This window comes from Diorhabda sublineata, chromosome 10 (assembly GCF_026230105.1).
Source record: "Diorhabda sublineata isolate icDioSubl1.1 chromosome 10, icDioSubl1.1, whole genome shotgun sequence".
NCBI lineage: Eukaryota > Metazoa > Arthropoda > Insecta > Coleoptera > Chrysomelidae > Diorhabda > Diorhabda sublineata.
Window position 1 is genome coordinate 22,229,132 of NC_079483.1, and position 26,428 is coordinate 22,255,559.

Below are 26,428 nucleotides of genomic sequence, written 5' to 3' on the forward strand. Positions count from 1 at the left end.
CCCTTGTCAAAATTTTTTTCCCTGAAAACTGACAATTTTTATCGAATCCCAATATAATTCAACCCCCATGTACGGAATTTAGTTGAAATCGGAGTCAAAAGATTTTTCTCCATTTTTATTCCACAGGGGTACCCTTTGAAATGTCGAATTCCGTTGCAAAAGCTCAAATTCAAAGCTCTATAACTTGCCTTGTATAATCAAGGGAGACGAGGTATATTTTTTCTATCATAGCACCTATGGTCTTCTTCCGATTTACGAATCAGAAAAATTACGAAAACTTTTCGAGACCACTCTGTATATGACCAAAAAAATTCTATGTTTCTCCTCTATCGATTGATATATATATAACTTCACTCATCGGTGCCCATAAATGACGTCACAGGTGATGCTAAATTTTGAGGTTAGAATTTTTTTCTCACCTCGGTAGCTATATGCAGCATACTCTCATGCCTAAAAACACCATCCTATATGCCTTCCGGTGCTATTCGGAGCAGCTCCTGGGAGGGTGGAGGGGGGGGGCGCTAAAAATATTTCAAGCCTATTTCAATTATAGGCGCTCAAAATCCGGAGGATCCTGCGAAAATCGCACTTCCAGGTTCAATATTTAGCGATTCCTGGCACCCTCACAAAGTGGGGGGAATTCGGTAATAATTTATACCAATGACTAGGGTATGTCGAGGCGCCTCCCGCCGGCATATTCAAACGTCAAAATTCCGGAAAAACCAAATTTTCAAATCCACTTCGGGATTTTTTCCCACGCATTTTCCCCCCCGGACTCCCCGAAATTTTTATCGTAGGATTATGGATATTTTTTTGTCCCCAAAACGTACTTCCCATTTTTTCGCTATCGTGTAACGTAAAAAAGTTGCACACCCCCAATCGAGGTTCTCCGAAAATTCCGACTTTTGGCTCCACCTAGACCCCCCAAAAAAGGGGCCAATTTCAAAAATTCGAAATATTTTTGGATTGAGAAAAATCAGGTCTATCGAGCTAGGCTAAAAATTTTCCGAAATTCGAAAAAAAATTTTTTGGGGATTTACTTTTCAATTTTTCCCCGTAATTTTTTTCAAATAAAAAAATCTGATCAATCACTCCATAGACTAGATAGATTTTTTCCTACATTATGGTTTTTTTATTTTTTCCTAGGCCCATTGGTTCAGAAGTACCCATTCCGCCGGACCCGCTATCGATCGAGGGAGGGGGTGGGGGGTTGGGTCGTATTTTTTTTCGTGACGGCGTCGACTCGTAGGGATTTATTTCTGATGTCTAAAAACTGAGCATCTCTCCACCTGTTAGCAATCCAAATTACCTATGAGAGGGGGGAGTGGGGGGAAATTTTTGGTACTAAATTTTTTCCTCCAAAATTGATTCTCCATCCATCTATGTGATTATTTTCGCCAGCTAGCGTCATCAAAAAAGTGGCACGGTTCGCTATTAATGGGAGGACAATCCGACGCTTGATTTTCACGGATTTTTCCCTCGTCAAATTTTTTTTTGCGGAAACTGACAACTCTTGTCGAATGCCTATATCATTTAACCCCCATGTACAAAATTTGGTTGAAATCGGAGCCAAACGATTTTTTCTCCATTTTCATTCCACATGGGTACCCTTTGAAATTGTCGAATTCCGTTGCAAAAGCTCAAATTCAAAGCTCTATAACTTGCCTTGTATAATCAAGGGAGAGGAGGTATATTTTTTATATGATAGCACCTATGGTCTTCTTCCGATTTTTTCTCATTACCACGTTTCAGCTGCTGATCTGTAGATAATATGAATTTTTATGTGGATTCTTTTGAGAAAAAAATTCGTCTCAAATTTCACCCTGTATAATACGCGTATGTTGGAGAATGTGGAATTGTGATGGAATTGAGGACAGACATTGAAGTTTTCTTAATCGATTGATACCATAAATAGCATGATAACTCTCATAGTTTCGAATTTATTAAATTTTATACTCAGGGATGACAACAATATTCCGGAAATTTCTCGGTTTTGTGCCAAAATCTTGAAAATATGGGTTCGTCCAAAAGTATGGGAAAAATGATCAAATATCATGTATTCGTCGTCGGAGATTTCAGAAAATTTATTGACAATTTGATGGATCGTCTTTAAAAGAATTTAAATTAGAAGTATGAAATATATATATATATATATATATATATATATATATATATATATATATATATATATATATATATATGTGTCTAAAATTATATTTTGTTGAATATTTTGATTATTCTAATTCTAATTATGATTCTAATGGTATATATTTTTTAAACTGTTTCGATCTTCCTTGATCTCATCAGCGTTATACGGTTCTCATAAAAGAACAATAACGGACAGTTTATAGAGAAAAGATTGTATAAACTGCCAAAACAATATTGATGATATTGTTTTAAAAATGTTGAAAATATACGAGAAATTTTTTTTTGTATAATAGCATGAAAGTTATATTCAATTTAAAAATCATTCAAAAAATTCCTTTTTATATCATTTATTTTACTCATATAGAATATATCTCAATAATATAAATTGAAACAATTCAAATAATTGAAAAATACCGAAAGTACCATCAAAAATATCCAAAATAATCGAAAATTAATTGGGATCAGTAAATCCCATCATGAAAGTTTCAATAAATATTTTAAGACAGACAAATTTTGAAAAATATATATTTCAAATTAATTTAAAAGGATAAACTTTTTAAAGATAAAAAGTTCTAGAACAAATTGATGTAATCAAATAAAATTATAACGAAAAATTTAATATTAAAAATTATGTTCACAAACCACAAATGAGAATTTAAGAAGAGTGTAAGTGAATTTTTATATTGTTACAATTAAAAAAATATAGTAAAATGTTTATCATAATAATGTGTAGGTATAAACGGAAAAACAACAAAAATATATCGGCTCTAACAATGTTAAAAAAATTCAAATATAATAATGAAGAGTATAAGCTCAATAATATATAAGCTAAAAATATTTAAATATTCGAAAAAATTAATCACTATAAGAAATGCACTATTCAAATTAAGTATTTCTATATTTACCCTTATAGAAAACTTAATAAAAAATACAATATAAACTGAAAATGATAAATAGTATGTTTATTTTTTATATTAGAATAATTAGTTCACAAAATGGTTCATAACAACAAATTAAGATGTGAAATAATAATTGGACATTTTTGAATAATTTTAAAATCGAAAATATTTTTGTTTAAAATACAAATAGATTTGGTGAATAGAAATAAATTTTATCGAAATGTATTTTTTGAAAAATGCAATTGAATGTGTTGATGATAATTTTCTAATTTTTTTAATATAGTTAATATTTTTATTTTTAAATGATCAAAGATATCATCAAAACTAATATCGTTTTTTTTTTAATTTTAAAGAAAAATTTCATTCGTTTTATTATCAGATGGAAAGTGTATACTTTATAATTTGTTATTATTATACAATTTAAGGAAAATATATCTTCAATGAAAGTATACTTATTTTTATATTAATTGTTAATAATTTAAAAAATATCATGAAATAAAATGGATTCTACATTATATGATATAGCATTTTACGGACGAGGAAAAGGGAATTTTCTAAATTGATTAAAAAAATGAAAAGTATTTGTATATCAACGATAATAAATTTAGTTAAAAGACTAACCAACTTGTTATTATGAAAAAAATTATCAAATTACATTTCTATTTAATTTGAATCGCTATCTTGTTGATCTTCCGTTGTTCTTTTTTTACCAAACCTTTTGCCGCCCGGCATTAATCGAGATGTACCAGCTCGGTCGTACGTTGATACACGAGACCTAAGTTCGGCTTTCGTATAGCAAGGTATACCGTTTTGCCAGAAACGATCTAAATCGACGGAAATTTTTGGATTCGGTTGATGTAACGATAGAAGCGGTGGCGGAGGTGGCGACGGTAATAACGATTGCAACGACTGTAATTCTGTTCTGAAATGGAGGACTTGGGTAGCATTACATAGTAAATTATTAGTATTAAAATCATTTAAATCGTTAATTAAATCACAATCACTATCGTTATCATCAACCAAATCATCACCTAAATCAATAATATTATCAACTCTACGTCGTTTGATAATGTCGTCGTCGTAGTCTTAATCATCAGTAAACGATTTCAAATTAATTCGAAGACGTTTCCTGTTAACGTTGACGGCCACATCATCAATTCAATTATCGGTACGATTGTCATTTCGATTCAAGGAATCTAAAATTTCGAAATAAACAACGTTTCTAGTAAAACATCGTCTACCACGAAACTTGAACGAACCTTGTTGGTTACCTTCGTTCACCAATATACGAACATTATCAGCGGAGCCGACACGCGAAAATGCAACATACAACTGACCGTGGGTAAAACAGGGGCCGTTTAAATAGACTCCGGCTTTCGTCAATGATTGACCCTGAGATTTGTTTATGGTAATACCATAAGCAAGCCGAATAGGAAATTGCGTGCGAATTATATCTTTCGGGAGCATAGTATCGCGAGAAATCATTCTTATTCGAGGCAATAGGACTTTACGTCCGATATTAACCCCAGTCAGAATTTCACACTCGATAATATGATCCCCCAAGATATAATTCGTACTCTAGTTCCGTTACATAGTCCATCTTCGATATCAATATTACGAAGAAGCATAACAATAGCGCCGATTTTTAATTTCAATTCGTGCGGGGGTAAAGCAGCACAATTGATCGAATTAAGAAGATCGGTGGTCACGTGAAAATCGTCATCTTCTTCCCTTTTATATTCGTCTACGCTATAGTAGACTTTAACCTCAATTTCCAACATCCTATCAAGGATCATTTCATTAATGTCATTAACGGCCGCATTAGTAGGACAGAGAATAGCACGTGTGCCATTTTCTATCGAACTAAAATCGTTTCCATAAACAAAATCAATCAATTGATCGATGTTGGATACACGAAGCATATGAGGAATTTCGATAAGATCGTCCGGTAAAATGCCAGAAATTGTTGAATTAGGATGTAAAGTGACGTATTGAATTTTACCGTCTCCCAAATTCAACAACCATTCGGCGAAAGTTCGATTACCTAATTCTTCGTAATTCTCAACGTAATGTCTAGCTCTCATATTGATACTGAGATGGAAAGTACGAAACGAAGACCAAAGTACGCTCCGTTTGAGACACGCATTCACGATGTCCTTTTTATGGCCTCCTATAATTACCGGTAAAGTCTGTCTAAAATCTCCACCGAATAAACAACATTTGCCAACCATCGGTAAAGAACTTTTAGATAGATCTTTTAAATATCTATCGACAGCTTCAATAGCTAATTTAGGGGTCATAGGAGATTCATCCCAAACGATCAAAGCCACTTCATTGAGTATTGCCAGGCTTTGTTCTGATTCCAAAGGCCATCCCGGCATGGTTTCATTCGTTATATTAATTGGTAATTTGAAAGCTTTGTGAACTGTAGTACCGCCGATCAATAAATTGGCAGCAATACCAGTCCATGCCACAGCGATAGTTTTTTTATTGAAATACTGTTGAATAGCTTTCAAAAGACAATTATACAAGAAAGTTTTTCCCGTTCCTCCAGGTCCATCGACGTAAAATAAACGATTGTTGACATTATTGATGGAATTGTTAATTTCATCATCAAAAACAACGTCGTTCATTTTATCGATAAGCTCTCGAGGAATAGGAACGTGAACGATTTGAGCCACTACTTTTACAATTTCCAGAAAGATCCTTTTTTGATCGACGTTGGGATCTATAGGATCGTACTGAAAATTGTTGTCGTCAATTTGAGTTTGATTATTAAGATGACGACGACGACAACGCAAAGCTATAGGTAAATCGTTATCGTAATCTGTAACATAATCTACATGTCTTCATGTATTATGATTATTTTTAGTGTTTATGATACCTACTTTATTTAATGATTGTACCTAAATAGGTATTAAGCATATGCAACCACATATATATATATATATATATATATATATATATATATATATATATATATATATATTGTACTCTATTAATTTATAGTTATAAGTTGGTACCATTGAATATTGACAATGACTTTATTGTATGAAGTATAAATAGTGGGATATATGTGAAATTTCCCTTTTTTCCTGTCATAAAACTCAATATATATATATATATATATATATATATATATATATATATATATATATATATATATATTGTACTCTATTAATTTATAGTTATAAGTTGGTACCATTGAATATTGACAATGACTTTATTGTATGAAGTATAAATAGTGGGATATATGTGAAATTTCCCTTTTTTCCTGTCATAAAACTCAATGAGTGAAGATTAATAAAAATGTGCTCAACAAGTGAGACTATGTTTTATTCATAAAAATATAACAAGACAATAATACAATACGTTACATGGTGTCAGGTAGTATCCAGGGCGAAAAAAAAATAAGCAGTAGAAAACTCGATGGCGATGGATTCTCTAAGATTAATCCCAGCCATGGACTTTGAAAATGGAAATGTGGCGAAGAATTGGACCACATGGATTCAAAAGTTTGAAATTTATTTGCTGGCTTCAGGACACGCGGATGATGCTGAAGAAAAGAAGGTAGCAACTTTTCTAAATTTAATTGGTGATAAAGGAATGGAAATTTTCAATACATTGGAGATAAAACTAGAAAAAGCAAAAATAGAAGATGTGAAGAAACAATTTAAAAAATATTGTGAGCCGAAGAAGAATGTAGTTTATGAGCGATATAAGTTTTTGCAATGCACACAAAAAGCAAATCAATCCATCAGCCAGTATATCACAGAGCTGAAAACATTGGCTGCATCGTGCGAATATCAAGAAAATAATAACATGATAAGAGACAGAGTGATAATGGGTATCCTGGACCACGGACTCAGAGAGAAGCTCCTACAAATAGAAAATTTGACGCTTAGCAAGACAGAAGATTTGTGCAGAATACACGAACAAAGCAGAATCCAGATGGCGGATATGGATAGTACATCATCAACCAGTGCTGTGGATACTAATAATAATAATTTTAATAAGAAAAATAATGGTAATTTTTATAATAAAAACATGCATTCTCCATTTAAAACTCAAAATAATCAAAATAATGTATTTTTGTGTAGAAAATGCAAAAACAAACATAAATATGGGCAATGTTCAGCCTTTGGTAAATTCTGTTCTATATGTAAAAAACATAATCATTTTGAATCTTGTTGCGAAAATAAATCTAAGAAACTCCATAAAGGTAGAATTAACAAAAAGTTTGTAAATAATATTGAATATGATGATAGTTCCTCCAATGATGAATTTTTTATTGACTGTTTGAAAATAGAATCTTTAAATTCTGAATTATACAGGGGTAAAAATGAAAATAATAACGAAATTATAGAAAACATTTTAATTAATGAAAATATTATCTGTTTTAAGGTTGATACGGGTGCACAATGTATAATTCTCCCTGCCAAGATTTTAAGAATGGTTGCCCCATCAGCCCTCATCAAACCACAACAGATCGATCTAACAGCTTACGGCGGTGCTAGGATTGATGTCAAGGGATCTACAGAGCTTAATTGTAAGATTCGTGGTGAGAATTGTATACTCAAATTTTTAATTGTGAAAGCTGAAGGTAGACCTATTTTAGGCTTAAAGTCAGTTTAAACTTAAATCTAATACAAACTGTTAATAGCATAAATTACTCAAATAATTTACCATTATTTTCGTCAAAAGAAGATGCAATAAACAAGTATAAGACTGTATTCGAGGGTTTAGGAACATTTCCAGGGGAACCTTATAAATTTACTTTAAAACCAGATGCAAATCCTTGTGTTTTTCCTGCAAGGAGAATCCCAAAAATTTTATTGCCTGAATTTCAAAATTCATTAAATAAATTAGAAAAACAAGGAGTTATTAGTAAACAAACAGAACCTACTGATTGGGTTAATAATATTGTTGTTACAGAAAAGCCAAATAAAAAATTAAGAATTTGCCTAGATCCATCAGTTTTAAATCAGTACATTAAAAGAGAACATTTTCAAATACCATCAGCTGATGAAATTCTATGTGATTTAAACGATAAAAAATATTTCTCGGTATTGGATCTTAAAGACTCTTTCTATCAAATTAAATTAGATAAAGAAACATCAAAGCTCACTACATTTGCAACACCTTTGGGTAGATACAGGTTTTTGAGGCTTCCTTTTGGCATAAACACTGCGGCTGAGGTTTTCCAAAGAAAAAATAATATAATTTTTGGGGCCACATTGGGTAACAAAGTTTTTATCGATGATTTAATTATCTCAGGAACTACAGAACATGAGCATGATGAAATATTAGATAAAGTTTTAAATACAGCTAGAATAAATGGTATAACTTTTAACAGAGAAAAATTTCAATTTAAAAGAAAAGAAGTTAAAATTCTGGGTTTTAAAGTTTCAGAAAAAGGAATAGAAATAGATCCTGGTAGGATTGAAGCAATTCTAAAACTAGAAGATCCTAAAAATAAAAAGGAACTTCTAAGATCTTTAGGTTTAGTAAAATACTTAGCTAAGTTTATACCTAATTTATCACAAATAACAGCTCCACTAAGAAATTTGACTTGTTCTAACGTTGTTTGGAATTGGGAAAAAAGTCACTCAGAAAGTGTTCAAACATTAAAAAATTTATTAACCTCGCCCCCATGTTTAGTACATTACAATGCTAATGAACCTTTAACAATTCAATGTGATGCTTCTTCAGAAGGAATGGGTGCATGTTTGTTACAAAAGGGACAGCCTGTTGCATTTGCAAGTCGAGCTTTGACGGACTGTGAAAAGAGATATGCATGTATAGAAAGGGAAATGTCTGCAATATTATTTGCGGCTGGAAGGTATAATTTTTATATATATGGAAAAAAAATTAATGTTCACACAGATCATAAACCTCTGGTAAATATTTTTAAAAAAGATATTAATAAGATTTCAAGCAGATTGCAAAGAATGCGTCTTAGACTTATGAAATATCAGTTAGAAGTTTCCTATTTACCTGGTAAACAAATGTTTATAGCTGATATGCTTTCTAGGGCTTTTATGAAGGGGCCAGTAAAAAATGATACAGAAAATAATTTTATTGTACACAATATTGACAAGAAAATACCTATGAGTGCGAATAAAATATCAGAAATTGTAGGTGAAACAAATAATGATACAACTCTAGCATTAGTAAAAAAATTTATTGTACAAGGTTGGCCAAAAAATAGTAAGAGTTTATCTCCAGAGCTTAAAAATTTATTTCAAATAAGAAGCGAACTTTCTATTGAAAATGATCTGATATTATTTGGTGATAGAGTTGTCATCCCAAAAAACCTTAGAATTTTAATGTTGTCTAAATTACATGAAGGACACTTAGGCATAAATAAATGTAGAGCAAGGGCTAGGGAAAGTATTTTTTGGCCAAATATTAGTAACGATATTAACAATTTTATTTTAAATTGTGAGGTTTGCCTTAAATTCAGGAATAACAATCCGAAATTGCCTCTTTTACAGCACAATATTCCAGAAAGACCTTGGCAAGAAATTGCCATGGATATTTGTGAGTTTCAAGGAAATTTTTTTTTGGTAGTTATAGACTATTTTTCGAGATGGATTGAATTAAAAGACATAAAAAATAAGGATTCTGTTGAGGTAGTGAAAGCATTGAAGAATATTTTTTCTGTGCATGGATTTCCAGAAACAATAATTTCTGATAACAATCCTTTTAATTCATTTTATTTTAAAAACTTTTTGAACGAAATTAATATATCATTAAAAACATCTAGTCCAAATTATCCAAGAAACAATGGTTTAGCTGAGAAGGCCGTTGGCATTTGCAAAAATATGCTAAAAAAAATTAATTATGAAAGAGGCACTTTAGATTTTTATCTTTTGAAGTATAGAAATACGCCAATTCCTGATATAGGTCTATCACCAGCACAAATGATATTCAATCGTCGTTTAAAAGATAGTTTACCCTGTGTGGATTCCTTGCTTGAACCTAAATTAGCTGTTAAGAGTAAATTAATGAAAAAGTTTGAAATCAGGCGACAAAAACAAAAAAAGTATTATGATAAACATTCAAAAAATTTGGCAGAGGGAAAAACTAATGACAGAGTTATGTTTAAAAATAAGAAATCTTGGGAAAAAGGGACGATAGTCGATGATACGATTTATCCTAGGTCACATATCATTAAGGATGGGTATGGAAATTTTTATAGGCGTAACAGGCAACATTTAATTATAAAAGATGAATCTTTTGTTAATGATCCTCCTCCAAAGGAAGACTCTGATAAATTTGTACGTGAACCTTATTTTTTACGTAGTTCAGTTCAAAACAATTAAAATGTAAATAAATGGTGTTGGGTATTATTGATAAAATTCACTTTTGTAGAGTGCATAAAATTATAATAATTTGTATAATATAGCTTTATTGTATATCAATTAGTTTAATTAGGTTGACTATTTTAAATGATTATTAATGATGGTTAGATCTATGTTTATAAAATTTGTATATTTTTTTTTAGGCTTATAGGAGGGGATGTAACATAATCTACATGTCTTCATGTATTATGATTATTTTTAGTGTTTATGATACCTACTTTATTTAATGATTGTACCTAAATAGGTATTAAGCATATGCAACCATATATATATATATATATATATATATATATATATATATATATATATATATATATATATTGTACTCTATTAATTTATAGTTATAAGTTGGTACCATTGAATATTGACAATGATTTATTGTATGAAGTATAAATAGTGGGACATATGTAAAATTTCCCTTTTTTCCTGTCATAAAACTCAATGAGTGAAGATTAATAAAAATGTGCTCAACAAGTGAGACTATGTTTTATTCATAAAAATATAACAAGACAATAATACAATACGTTACAAATCTACACCATAATCATAATGACGATCGCAGTTGATATTATTATCAATATCGGGAACACGGTTAAAAGCAGCATCACTTCTATTATTATCGTGGATAGAACGTATACCTAACGCTGCCATAGATAAATTTGATCTATTTCTCTTTAATATTTCGTTTATTTCTTTAAAAGCTTTTTCCTCCGCTCTTTGATACGAGAGACGTTTCAGATTCACGAAATCGTCAATCATATATTCACAGAATTGATGCCAAATGGCGTTGTATTCCGTGAAACCCTCATCGATTGTGATACAACAATAGAGTGCAAATAGTTTACGCATTTTACGTGGGTGCTGCTTTAGAACGGCTTCCCTCATAGCTCGTTCGAATTCGTCGGTTCGACGAATATAATTTTTTCTACGGCATGCTTCTTCGAAAGTGTCAGTCGTCGTACCGTCATCATCAATTTTTTTTAAATCATCGTACGTTGTCGCTCCTTTGATTCGTGATAAAAGCAGTCGGAAGAAAAAAAGTTCCATTTGGCCCGGGAGCGGCGATACATCAATCATACAGCCGATCTGCTTACTTACTTGACGCCTGGATTGCCATTTGCATTCTTTATAGTTCCAGGTGTAATGTTGAGGGATTTCGTGATACAAGTAAGTACGAGCGACAACGTCGTGCGAATTCAATTCAAAGTAAGCTTCTAACTTTGAGCGTGATTGCAGACGCGCTTCAATGTTATTGGCTTCTTCTAATTCATCGAACATTATTGTTCTATCGCCCGGTAAGTGTACAGGCAACACTAACACCGAGTGGGAGCGATCGTGCATTCTAAATTCGAGAATTCTCCACATCGCTTCCATCGCACTAACGTATCTGTAATCTTGATAATTTTTTATTTCATCGATAACCAAAGTTTCGATGGGAGTTTTCTGCAATTCAGTCGTTGGCTGGGAATGTGCTCGAGTATTCCCATCATTATTACCGTCACCGATGCGCAGGGTTATAGAGTCTGAGCCTTTTTGTATATATTTATGTAGATATTTCATCGTATAGAGGGAACCTACCACTTCGATATTAATATGACATTGATATTTGCTCAATAGATAAGCATTATAGGGTACAATTCGTCTATTTGTTACCCGACAACGATTAGCATCTACATAAATCGTCCGACTATCGTCGGGACGTTTGTATTCCGGTCTCTTATTACCACCCATGTGTAGGGAAGTATGAGTTCTATAGGGTTTGGGATAAAATTTTTTACATTGGCCATTCATCATGCATTTGGCGAACATATTTAATTGTCCGCAAGGCGCATGGACGTGGAAATCTCTGACAAGGCCATATAAGATGCGTTGCGTATTTTTATCTGGTATATACGCTTGTACAATAGCATCGACGGTTTCGACGTCCAACACTTTGTCATCGGTTTGCATAGTTAAAACTATGTGGGCATGAGGCAAGCCTCGTTTTTGAAATTCGATGACGTAGTGGTAGTTTTTAACGACACCAAATATTTGTTTTTGCGTTAGGTCGTCCATTAATTCCAGCAATTTTGCGTGGAATACTCTACAGACCAGATCCGGTCTGTTCTCCCATTTTTGATGCGGACCAAGATTATCTATAATTTCGGGCCACCGAGGGTTACACGTCATCGTTATGAACAGATCCGGTTTACCGTGACGGGCGATGACCATCATAGCATCCAGATATTGCCTTTGACGATTCCGTTCGCCACCCTAAAATATTGATGGTAATATAACTATCGATTTGCCGATTTGCGCTAAATTGCGTTCTTGGCGATTGATATTTACACGACGCAAAACTGTTTCTTGAGCGACTCGGAATTTTTCTTGGTTTTGTCGCAAATACCATAATCTACTAGATTCTATCTTACACCATGCATCAACAATATATTGTTGATACAATTTTCCTCCGCATTGCAAGGTAGGAAAACCTTCACGAATTTGTGTACGGTACCTGTAAAATTCGCCGAATGTAATGCTTTTGGTTCTGTTATTTCGATTTAGTCTTCTGTCAGAATAGACTAAATCTTGAGAATAGCCGTTATCTCCTTTCGGAAATAACAGTGGGTAAACCATCGGATCTGCCAATGGAGAGAGATTTTTTAATTCGTGATGCCTCATATGAGGCTGAGACGCAGAAGGGTTATGTGGATACAAAATTAGATCCACATGGAAGGGAGGCTCGTCCCCTTGAAAGACTGCAGCTATTTCACTGCGACTTTCGGGCAAATTATAATTTCGACGTTGATTATTGATGTTTCCTTTAGCAACGATACCCACGATTAATCTACGTTCGGAATCACCGTCTTCATCCAATTGTCGTCGCCGACGTTCTTCGCGCACCATTTCTCCGACGGTTTTATAAGCTTGCATATATCTATTACATGCCCGTAATGATTCTTCTACTATTCTCAAGGTAGCCGGAGACACTCTAGATTGTAAAAATTCGTTACGATGTTCGAGCGCCTCTTCGCTATCGAGAAAATAGTAGTGATTCAAAGTGGGATTTCTAAGATCTTGAGATTTCGGTATCCCACCGAGTATATGATAAATTTGTCCGCAAATACTAAAGCACCAATATCCTTGTTCCCCTCGAAAATCAACACTAGGCTGACTGGTTTTAAAAGAAGCCATCGCAAACAAATTGTTGATCGAACGAATCTCTTGTCTAAACTCTGCCGAAGTTGAGTACAAATTTTTTATTGCCCTTGGCCATTGACTCAAATTCGGCAGAGTGTAGGCCCCGTCCTTACAACAGCTCAAACGGACGTTTTGGCGATTTTTCTTCTCACCAACAAAAAATAGAGCATCACAGTGAGGACAAATTTCATTTAGCGGACCTATATGAAATGGATTCTCACCGAGTTGCTCCAATTGTTGCTTTGTTTGAGTCATTGCAATACGATGAGTCATTCGTAACGGTACAACAGCATGTCTGCGACGTCTTTGTCTTTGCTGAGATGATTGTCGAACGGGAATAGAAACAGGAGGTGGCATCAGTTCATTGTCGGACAATTCCGGTTGTATGGAAATTTGCGAGTTACTAATCGCAGGAGAAATTATGTTAAGAGAAGTTCGGAACGAATTAGAGGAAGATGATGAAGGTAAAGTTAAAGATGTAACAAAGGGATCCGCTTCAACAACTGACAAGGAGCTACGACTTCTTGAACTCCTTTGAGAACGTATCGAACGTTCAGTCAAAGGAAATCGAGAAGTCATAGTATTATTTGCCAGATCGGTATAAAATCGGACCAAAGATACAGTAAGATAGCGATTTTGATTTTGAATTCTTCTACTACTTCTTTTAATGTAATTGATTTTTTGTGAACATGATTTTTTTTTAATGACATTCTTAAAAAATATATTTATACTTACCAATAATTTATTATTATTTTTATAATTTCTTGAGATCTGTAGAATGAAAAAGGATCAGCAATATATTTTTTGAAGTATATTCGAAAAAGAATAATAATTAATTTCATAATTCCTAGTATAATCGGAGTAATTGATTAATTATGTATTCATTGACTTGTAAATAATCAGTTGAAATTCGGCGGTTCCAAGTTGTATTATTTCTTATTGGAAACGTAGCAATGAAACACTAAACTGGATTAACTTGAATATATTTTTTCGAGCTTTCGAATATTTACGAGTATGTATCAATCATTAGGAAATGAAATTATGGTCAAATACAATAAAAGAAATATATATAAAAGAATGAAAATAATAAAATTTTTCACTTACAATAATGAATTAAGATTTTCGGTGGTTTTAAAATGTATTAATTCTTGTGAAAATTTTAAATTCATAGGTTCCAAAATTCAATATTCAAATTGACGTTGATAGAAATATTTATTCTGGTCACTATAGGAATTTTTGGTAATTTTTAATTGTTTAGATAAGATGTAGTGAATGATGTTCTATAATGATTGGTTAATTTATGGATAACATTGAATTTTAATAGGTTAGGTCGTTATGAATATAGCCGAATATTTATTGGTTAGAATATGAATGACATTTGATTTTATAGGTTAGATCGATATGAGTAAAGTTGAAATTTAAATGTTAGGCGAGGTTCATTGGTTGTGAATAGCGTTGGATATTTATAAATTTTTTTTTTCAAAATCTAAAAGATATGGATAAATTACATCAAGTTTATTTAAATCAGTTTTCTTATTAAGACATTAATCATTTTAGGCAATATACATTGTTCCTAAAAATAGACGTTTTTTGTAGTTTTCTTTCAGTTGCTTAAACTTTTCCCAGAATCATAATTCATATCGTATTCTACATGATAGATATGAGTTGCTAATGAATATCTATCAAGATATTATTTGATGTTTCTACTTCTCTTTCAGTCTTTATCAAAATACGATATTGACACTGAAAATTTGCGTATTTACATTAATCAATAGATCATCTTCATCATGAACATCAAAATAAGAATAAAATCAAAATAGAAAATAAAAAAAATAATTTTTCTTTAGTTCTTATATATCAAATATGGAGTAATACTCAATCAATCAAGTTATTAGTAGTTTTATTAAATTTACAAAATAGGGCTATAAATTTTACTTATACTATTTGGGTCTCTTCTATCAATTATAGCTTTTTCGTTTTTATGAATATGAATCATTTCTAAAAATTCTGTTTTCGTGTATTAATTGTAAATGAGAATTCGATATAGTTTTAAGTATTAGAAAAATTGAGATTCAATGTTAAATTATCAATTGAAACACCGTTAAATAAATTTTTCAATTAGATGCATGTATAATTGGAAAGCAATGGAAGAAAATATATTTTTCAAATTTAAGAAAAAAAAATGAAGGAAACAAAAATGAAGATCAAAAAGGCAGTAGATTTATTGATATAATGTAAGAATTTTAGCATGGGATAGAAAATTGAATTGAAAATGATATAGAAATGATAAAATGGAGGCTTATAATATATATGAATTAATGTTATAAATAGGAGAAAGTAGTACAATAAATAGAGTTAAATTTTTGAAAATTATCACTAAATAGAGGGAAAATAATGATGAATTTAATGAAATTCGCCAAATAATATATTTTTTTAAAACCTAATATCTACTAAACTCCAACTATACAAATAACAAAATGAGTTCAAACAATAAGAATGATAACTTGACAAATAAACGACAACATAGAAAAATAAAAATTGATGATAAAGAGTGTCGGGCATTGGCAGAGAGATAATTTAGAGAAAATTTTATAAATAAGAACATGCAAAATTTTTCTTAATATTACTAACGAAATTGTAGTATCAAGTGAATTATAAAATGATTAGGTATTGAAATTTAATTTAACATTATTATAAATGGATAACTGGTTATAACCGTAAAAGGTTTTCCATGGATAACTGGTTATAATCATAGGTTTTCTTTTTATAAGTTACAGTTCATGTTATACAACATATCAAATATAACAGTGAGGAAAAATCAATTCTAATAGGAAAAAATATGTCAATATATCATTCAATCAAGATTCTAAAAAATAAATAATATTACAGGGTAAATATTATACTAGAATCTTTGTAATGAACTTTTTTCGCTAATAAAATTATTTCAATGAAAATATTTCATATCAATAGTTCAATCAATTATGTAGTAAAATTAATAATAATAAGAATCATATAAGATTGTTAGTACAATTACGGAACAGCATTATAGAAATACTTGAAAGATGTACATTACAAATTCAAAGCTATTTGGAAAAAAGTGACATTTATTTTTGAATCATCAATAGAAATATCATTAGGAAATGTTTTCACTCATATATGTAGACAATTAGGTATCAACTCAAAATTATATACTTTATAAAATTAAAAAATCATTGAAGCAAAGTAAAATGAAGATTGGAAAAAATGTTAAACAGCTGAAATATAGTTAATATCTGATAGTTGCTAATAAATTATTTATAGATACAAGAATAGTAATGATTTTCAATCAATAATGAAGTTCATCTTGTTAAATTATTCGATATACAGAAATAGAAGTATGTATTATATAAGAACTGTAATATATCGTAGAAATCATGGTAAGATACCAAAACGAAACATTTTCTTAATAAACAGTATGTGATACATTGACATAATCAGAAATTTCAATATAAGATTGATAATAAAATAGAAAAAACAAAATGGCGGTGTATAATGTATATGAATTACAGTTGAAAATAAGATAAAGTATACCAAAAAATTAAATTGAATGATCATAAATTATTAATAAATACAGTGATAAGTGGAAAGATTTCGAGATAACTCACCAAACAATATTTGTTACACAAAAACTAAATATTCCAATAACAGAACACTGACTAACCACATAAACGCTAATAAAGTATGACAACTTGTCAATTAAACATTTACATAGACAAATAAAAATTGATGATAGAGGGAATTGATATAGACGAAATTTTTGTTTATGTATTGAAATATTGGTTTATCAATTCATGATTCATATATCGTATGTCGGGAATATTTGAGAATTCATTTTATATAAGAAAAATAATTAGAGTTTACAAATTATAGAAATAGAGAAAAATTATGAATTTTTTGGTTTTGTGAATATAACCATGTTTAGTAATAATTGGAACATTGAATGAAAATGATAAATAATGACAAAAAGTTTTAAATTTAATGATTATCATTATTATACAACTTTTTCTTGATCATTGATTGATAAAGACCTCTCTCCTATTTCAAAATTAGTTCTTTCGAATAATTTTTAAAAAAAGATGAAGATTGACGTTTTGACTAATTTTAAGTCTTTATCAAAATATATTAGGTGGAACGTACGTAAATATTGATGATCTACTGATCTGTAGATAATATGAATTTTTAAGTGGATTTTTTTGAGGAAAAAATTTGTCTCAAATTTCACCTTGTATAATACGCGTATGTTGGAGAATGTAGAATTGCAATGGAATTGAGGACAAACATTGAGGTGTTAATCGATTGATACCATAAATAGCATGATAACTCTCATAGTTTCGAATTTATTCAATTTTATACTCAGGGATGACAACAATATTCCGGAAATTTCTCGGTTTTGTGGCTAAATTTTTGAAAATATGGGTTCGTCTAAAAGTATTGGGAAAAAGATCAAATATCATATATTCGTCACCGGAGATTCCAGAAAAAGTATTATTTTTTAGATTGGAAATATCGTTCTAACGAAAATTCAATTTTCTTGGATTTTTACGGATTTTTCCCTAGTCAAATTTTTTTTTCCGAAAACTGACAATTTTTATCGAATCCCCATATAATTCAACCCCCATGTACGGAATTTGGTTGAAATCGGAGTCAAAATATTTTTCTCCATTTTTATTTCACAGGGGTACCCCTTGAAATGTCGAATTCCGTTGCAATAGCTCAAATTCAAAGCTCTATAACTCGCCTTGTATAATCAAGGGAGAGAAGGTATATTTTTTCTATGATAGCACCTATGGTCTTCTTCCGATTTTTTCTCATTACCACGTTTCAGCTGCTGATCTATAGATAATATAAATTTTTATGTGGATTTTTTTGAGAAAAAAATTTGTCACATATTTCACCCTGTATAATACGCGTATGTTGGAGAATGTGGAATTGCAATGGAATTGAGGACAGACATTGAAGTTTTCTTAATCGATTGATACCATAAATAGCATGATAACTCTCATAGTTTCGAATTTATTCAATTTTATACTCAGGGATGACAACAATATTCCGGAAATTTCTCGGTTTTGTGCCAAAATCTTGAAAATATGGGTTCGTCTAAAAGTATTGGGAAAAAGATCAAATATCATATATTCGTCGCCGGAGATTCCAGAAAAAGTATTATTTTTTAGATTGGAAATATCTTTTTTCACGAAAATTCAATTTTCACGGATTTTCCCCTTGTTATAATTTTTTTTTCCGAAAACTGACATCTCTTGTCGAATCCCTATATCATTTAACCCCCATGTACGAAATTTGGTTGAAATCGGAGCCAAACGATTTTTTCTCCATGTTTATTCCACAGGGGTACCCTTTGAAATGTCGAATTCCGTTGCAATAGCTCAAATTCAAAGCTCTATAACTCGCCTTGTATAATCAAGAGAGTAGAGGTATAGTTTTTCTATGATAGTACCTATGTTTTTCTTCCGATTTTTCCTTATTACCACGTTTCAGCTGCTGATGTGTAGACAATATGAATTTTTATGTGGATTTTTTTGAGAAAAAAACTTGTCTCGACCAAAATATTTCGAGCCTATTCCAATTATAGGCGCTCAAAATCCGGAAGATCTTGCGAAAATCGCATCTCCAGGTTCAATATTTAGCGATTCCTGGCACCCTCACAAACTGGGGGGAATTCGGTAATAATTCATACCAATGACTAGGGTATGTCGAGGCGCTTCCCGCTGGTATATTCAAACGTCAAAATTCTGGAAAAACCAAATGTTCAAATCCACTCCGGAATTATAAACTTCTATCATTGTTGCGTCCATAAACATCCCAAACACATACACTATTGCTTCCTTCGAATTATTGCGTCCGAATATCGGACGCAACAATGTCAACCCATGTTTTTGTGGATTTTTGCCAACGTTTGTGAAAAATATTAACAAGAACAGTCAACAAAGGTTCCTACATTTCTATTTCTTTATAAAACTCAACGTCATCTATGATTTTATTGGATTTTCTATTTGGAATTGGACGCAATAATATTACTAATATGGATGAAAATGTATATTGTTACTTTATTGATTTTCCGGCAGAGGACCAAATATTGTATACACACTTAAGTATATATTTTAGAAACGTAATATGTTGTTGCGTCCGAGATATGGCAACACTGCTCTCTATTTTTAGACCCAAAATATTGTGTTTTAACGTTTCTTGTGCTTGTGAGATCGTGTTATTCTAAGACATTGTTGCTTCCAGTGTGCTAATATGACAAGGCGCATTGATAAAATATTCAGTAACTTGAGTTTTGATACTGAAGAAGGTAAGTATTTTTATAATATATATGAAATTATTACATTCGTGATGTTCTTATGACTTTTGTCTTTATAAAAATTTTCAGTTACCTCCAATTACTAATAATTATTGGTATTGTCACTCATTGTCTTTTAGTGAGTAAAAGTGATAGTTTTGAAATTTTGCAATTTAATTTAATTTTGTAGCTACTGAAAAACATGTTGTCATATGTTAATTTTTCTACAAATATTTTTCAAATTCAAAATAGGTAAAACGCCTTCTCCTTCATCGGTAGCGGATGTCTCGGTAGCAGATGTTCCAGAAATAACTACAAATGGTTATTTGGAAGCAGATATAAACACTTTTGATAAACGGAATGATGTTTTCGGACTCCAAAAATCATGTAAATATTTCATATTTGCCTTTTGTTTGCCAATTACAGCATCAATATTTTTTCAGCTTATGAATGTAACTCAACATCAAACTTCAAAAAATCAATCTGGTTTTGTAATCGAGGATTTTCCAGCCCGGTAAATAATCTTTTTTAAAATTACTTCGTAATATTTATAACATCGAGTAAGAAATATTTATGGATATGGAAAAATTGTGAAGTTTTTGTAAACCGCACTCTATAATTTTTGAAAAACTTTGAAAGATAATTACGTATTTTAGGAAACTTCATTTACTAAAAAGCAAGAAAATGACAACAAAATAGTTGTGCTTGATAATACAATAATAAAACCACCCCACGAGAAGTATACTGACTTGCAAAAGAATATTATTGACAAAAATCATTCACCAAGAGAACAGGTAATTTGTATTCCCAAACAAAACTAATAATTTCTCCATTATCCAAACGTTTTTTTGCTTTTTATATTTTAGTCAGAACTGAATATTACCTCAAACAAAATATTTGAATATGATAAAATTCAAATGAATACAGAGTCATCTCCATGTACACCGGAAGATCCTTTTAATGCTTCGTCAAGTGAAGATTCTCTATATTGTCCTAGTAGTGACGAAGTAAGTAAAATTTTTTTTCCATTTTCATTAAATTGTGAATATAGGTTTTGGACCTTGCCTGTGAGTAGATAAATATCCAGGCCCATACTGATTTCCCGGAAAACGTTTACTTTGTGTTGGGATTTGAAAGCGTCGAATTCTACTTTGTTAAGGGGTTTTAGAAAAACTAGTATTAGTTTTGTTCTTAGTGATTATAAAAAAATGCAGAAATAGTCGATCGAAATTGCGGTGAGGGATCGAAGATAAAACCTTGTATATTATACATGGCATATTCTTGTTTTATAGTACTTTTGTCTGGTAAGAGAATTAGCATACAGCTCGATCGGCAAACTTCCAGACGCGTACTATAAAACACTTATTATGGCACTAAGAACTTAAATAGCTATTCACTAAATTCTTTCTAGTTTTAGAAATTCTTATACTTTTATCACCTAATTGGTTCACGAGATAATTCACGTTACATTTTTTTCGCAGGATAGCTGCTCAGATGTTGATGAGAATCCAGCACCGAAGAAGACTAAGAAACCTAATATAAACAAAAGCTCAACCCAGATGAAGATTACTACTGATTATGTTAATTCGCCCTCTATTGGAGTGTATGATACAGCTAAAGATAACGAATACGATTTAAATGTACCGAATACTTCAAGCAGTAGACAGTTGATTACTACTAAAACGATGGATAAAGACCAAGATTTATGTAACAATTCAAGGTTACCGAGTACTTTAAGTTGTACAAAACCAATTAAAACACCATATAAGAGAAAACCGGATCATTGTTATTATTGCGAAACTAAGGTTCTAAATTTCGGCCGCCATGTGATACGGAACCATTTAAACGAAATAGATGTAGCAAGAATTTTAGCAAAGCCCGTTAAAAGTAAAGAAAGAAAAGAGCTATTCAATGACCTTAGAAGAAAGGGAAATTATTTGGCCGACGGTGGCACTTGTTTTAAGCCTGTTAGGGAGGGTTATGTACCAGAGAGAGATAAAGTACCTTGTAACAACTGTTTAGGGTATTTTTCCTCGAAACTTTTATACAGACATAAGAAAAAATGTGTAAAGAGAGATTCTGGTAGCTCTCAAAATAGCAAACAGTTAAAACTATTCCATAATGCTAAAGTAGATTAACGACTGAAAGAAGAAGTATTCCCGCATATGAGAGCGGACAAGTTGTCTTTGGAAGCTCAAAAAGATCCACTTATTTGCGAGTTCGGAGCTAAGTACATAAAACGCACCGTGAAAAACATTTTATTTACGTAACATCACGCAAAATGAGAGAACTTTCTAAAATCCTTTTGGAAATAAGAAAGTTGGATCCATCCAAAACCACATTCATTTCAGCTTTGAAGCCAAAGTATTTCGACATTTTCGTGGAAGCCACAAAACGAATTGCTAAATATGATTCGGAACGAGATGTTTATCTGTCTCCAACTTTCGCCATGAATGTTGTTACGTCTTTGAAACAGTGTTGCGATATTGCAATTACTTTTATTTACACTAAAAATAAAGGTACCACTTTATCTACTGCGGAAATAGAGGCGGACTTGAAAACGTTGATTCGTCTTTTTGAAACTAATTCGAGTTGTGAGATTTCTTCACATGCCAGTTACAGCCTTAATCTTAACAAATGGAACAAAGTAACCATTGTACCTCTTGCCAGTGATATGCGTTTATTAAGGAATCATCTCATCGACTTAGCTGGAGAATCTTTAAGAGTCCTAATTAAAGGAGTTGAGGATATGAAATATATCATAGAAGATGATATCGACCATCAGCAATATCAAAAAAAGTCTGATACAATTCAAGCATTTAATAATCTGATGGAAACTATTTATTGTAGAGTCATTTTATTAAATCGAAAACGTTCTGGAGAACTACAACGAATGTATTTACATACATATCTGAATACGTCAAACCATACTCAAAACTATGAGGAATTTGACAATGTAGTCTCTCTACCCGAAAAAATTCTCCTAAAACCATTGAAGTCAGTAGTTATCCGAGGTAAACGAGGCAAAGGGGTTCCAGTTTTATTCCATTCTGACATACAAGACAATATCAAAAAAATGTTAGAAGTTAGACACCATTTTGTGCCCATAAATAACCCATATCTTTTCGCAATGGCGAATTCAAATTCACATTTGATAGGTTATAAAGTGTTAGCCAAACATGCTAAATTATGTGGAGCACAAAACCCATCATCAATTACGTCAACCCGACTGCGCAAACATCTTGCAACTTTATCGCAATTATTCAACTTATCAAATGGGGAAATAGAACAGTTGGCGACATTTATGGGACACACAAGTGGTGTTCACAGAACTTCCTATCGACTACCCGATGATGTTTATCAAACGGCGAAGATATCTAAACTGTTGATGGTAATGGAAAAAGGCGGAGCAGATCAATATAAAGGGAAATCTATTGATGAAATAAACATTGATATGGAAAAAAAGTGACCGAGACTCTGATAATGATAGTGACGAGGATGAAAATCCAATAATAAGGGAACTGTTAGATACGTCAAAGCCATCTGCACAAGATTTTGTTCCAACAAACAACGTTGATGGGAAACCTGTTGCAGGGACTAAAAAGAAAAAAATCGTAAACTGGTTCCTTGGACAGATGACCAAAAAAAGTCACACTAAACTATTTTAAAGATCATATTAAAACTAAGAAGCCCCCTAAAAGATTCGAATGTGAAGATCAGAAAACAAAATATGAAAAAATTCTAAACAACAAAGATTGGCTAAAAATCAAAGTATTTGTTCAAAATTATTATACTAAAAGCAGAAACTAGAGTTGATAGTGCAGATAAAGGATTTTTATTATATTTTAAAAAATCAATAAAACTGGTATAAATTTAGTTTCATGATTTATTTGTTCTGTTCCCTTTCTGTCCCTAGCTATTGTGTCAATTTCTGTTTTCTCTTTATCAATATCCATATTTTCGATTTGGTCAATCCATTTCCTCCTGGCTATTCTCTTTAAAATACGATTAAAAAGTTGGGTAACAATTGACTTTGCACGATTTATGGTTATTGTTGGATTGCGATGTTTCACCAGTATAGTTATCACTTTCCTCTGGAGGTATATTATAGAGGCATACCTGATCAATCCCGCTATCCCCACATGCTTTCCATTTTTTTGAGTCGGAAAAAGTGTATATCAGTAGCTAATTATTAGAGTTATTGCGTATTTTACATTGTCTTTTCCATATTCTTAAAATCAGAGATATATTTCTACAAGGAAACTCTTTTAAGATTATATACATTTCATGTGATATTTAATGATAGTATATTATTGCGTCCTGGCGGTTTGACAACACCGCACGGATGCAGCAATGTATGGTGTAGTCATTATATGGAGCTGACAAAGTTACTTGTTATAAGAAAGCAGCATTGTTGTAGAATGAATGAAAATCTGTATATTTGAAAATTGTGAATATCAATTATCTACATATAGTCCTATCCATCTACTTCATTGGTAAACCAGTATACACAATAAGATCATGGTTAACTCTTGGTTTTTTTGAGGACGCAACAGTGTATGACTTTTGTACGGACGTAATAATGTTTATATTTATATATATATATATATATATATAAATAAATATATATAAATAAATATATATATATATATATATATATATATATATATATATATATATATATATAAATATATATAATATATAACTCCATCGATTGATGCCATAAATACCATGATAACTCCCATAGTTTCGGATTTATTCAATTTTATACTCAGGGATGACAACAATATTCCGAAAATTTCTTTAACGCGCAACATGAGCTGGGTTTTTGAAGGGGAAGGAGACGTCGTAGAAAAAAAATAGAAAAACCGTTGTATAGAAAATCAAAAATAATGAAGATTGAGATAGCTTCGGACCCCCCAAAAAAATCTTGAGTGGGGCAGCCCCCCTTTCAAAAATTTTTGGCTACTCACCTGGTTATACTTTATGATGGAGGGTCTGAATTGTTTCGACAAAAATGTCATGCCTCCCTCAAGCGAAGCTTGCCCCCCTCTCAATATCAAAAATAAAAAACGTAACTTTCTTAATATGTCAAATACGAAAAATATGCAAGGGACAAAAAAAAATTGGAAAAATAAAATTACGTACATAGGCATATAGATATCACCTTTAACTCACGAGATTATTCTCGAAATTTCGAGATTACGAATCAGAAAAATTACGAAAACTTTTCGAGACCACTCTGTATATGACCAAAAAAATTCTATGTTTCTCCTCTATCGATTGATATATATAACTTCACCCATCGTTGCCAATAAATGACGTCACAGGTGACGCTAAATTTTGAGGTTAGAATTTTTTTTTCACTATGGTAGCTATATGCAGCATACTCTCATGCCTAAAAACACCATCCTATATGCCTTCCGGTGCTATTCGGAGCAGCTCCTGGGAGGGTGGAGGGGGGGGGGGGGCGCTAAAAATATTTCAAGCCTATTTCAATTATAGGCGCTCAAAATCCGGAGGATCCTGCGAAAATCGCACTTCCAGGTTCAATATTTAGCGATTCCTGGCACCCTCACAAAGTGGGGGGAATTCGGTAATAATTTATACCAATGACTAGGGTATGTCGAGGCGCCTCCCGCCGGCATATTCAAACGTCAAAATTCCGGAAAAACCAAATTTTCAAATCCACTTCGGGATTTTTTCCCACGCATTTTCCCCCCCGGACCCCCCGAAATTTTTATCGTAGGATTATGGATATTTTTTTGTCCCCAAAACGTACTTCCCATTTTTTCGCTATCGTGTAACGTAAAAAAGTTGCACACCCCCAATCGAGGTTCTCCGAAAATTCCGACTTTTGGCTCCACCTAGAACCCCCAAAAAAGGGGCCAATTTCAAAAATTCGAATATTTTTGGATTGAGAAAAATCAGGTCTATCGAGCTAGGCTAAAAATTTTCCGAAATTCGAAAAAAAATTTTTTGGGGATTTACTTTTCAATTTTTCCCCGTAATTTTTTTCAAATAAAAAAATCTGATCAATCACTCCATAGACTAGATAGATTTTTTCCTACATTATGGTTTTTTTATTTTTTCCTAGGCCCATTGGTTCAGAAGTACCCATTCCGCCGGACCCGCCTTCGATCGAGGGAGGGGGTGGGGTCGAATTTTTTTTCGTGACGGCGTCGACTCGTAGGGATTTATTTCTGATGTCTAAAAACTGAGCATCTCTCCACCTGTTAGCAATCCAAATCACCTATGAGAGGGGGGAGTGGGGGGAAATTTTTGGTACTAAATTTTTTCCTCCAAATTTGATTCTCCATCCATCTATGTGATTATTTTCGCCAGCTAGCGTCATCAAAAAAGTGGCACGGTTCGCTATTAATGGGAGGACAATCCGACGCTTGATTTTCACGGATTTTCCCCTCGTCAAATTTTTTTTTTCAGATTTTCTCTCCATTTTAATTCCACAGGGTACCCTTTGAAATGTCGAATTCCGT

At 32.0% G+C, this 26,428-nt stretch overlaps 3 protein-coding genes across 3 annotated transcripts; 1 reads left to right on the forward strand and 2 right to left on the reverse strand.

The window, feature by feature from the left end:
* Positions 1 to 10,939: 10,939 nt before the first annotated feature.
* Positions 10,940 to 12,625, reverse strand: LOC130449172 (uncharacterized). Its single transcript, XM_056786851.1, has one exon. It carries the CDS (start codon positions 12,623 to 12,625, stop codon positions 10,940 to 10,942), a length of 1,686 nt encoding a protein of 561 aa, XP_056642829.1.
* Positions 12,626 to 12,667: 42 nt separating this feature from the next.
* Positions 12,668 to 14,173, reverse strand: LOC130449173 (uncharacterized). The gene has a single exon (XM_056786853.1). The coding sequence runs from the start codon at positions 14,171 to 14,173 to the stop codon at positions 12,668 to 12,670; it is 1,506 nt and encodes a 501-aa protein (XP_056642831.1).
* An 8,039-nt stretch (positions 14,174 to 22,212) lies between these two features.
* LOC130449174 (uncharacterized) lies at positions 22,213 to 23,400 on the forward strand. The gene has a single exon (XM_056786854.1). The coding sequence runs from the start codon at positions 22,213 to 22,215 to the stop codon at positions 23,398 to 23,400; it is 1,188 nt and encodes a 395-aa protein (XP_056642832.1).
* Positions 23,401 to 26,428: the final 3,028 nt, after the last annotated feature.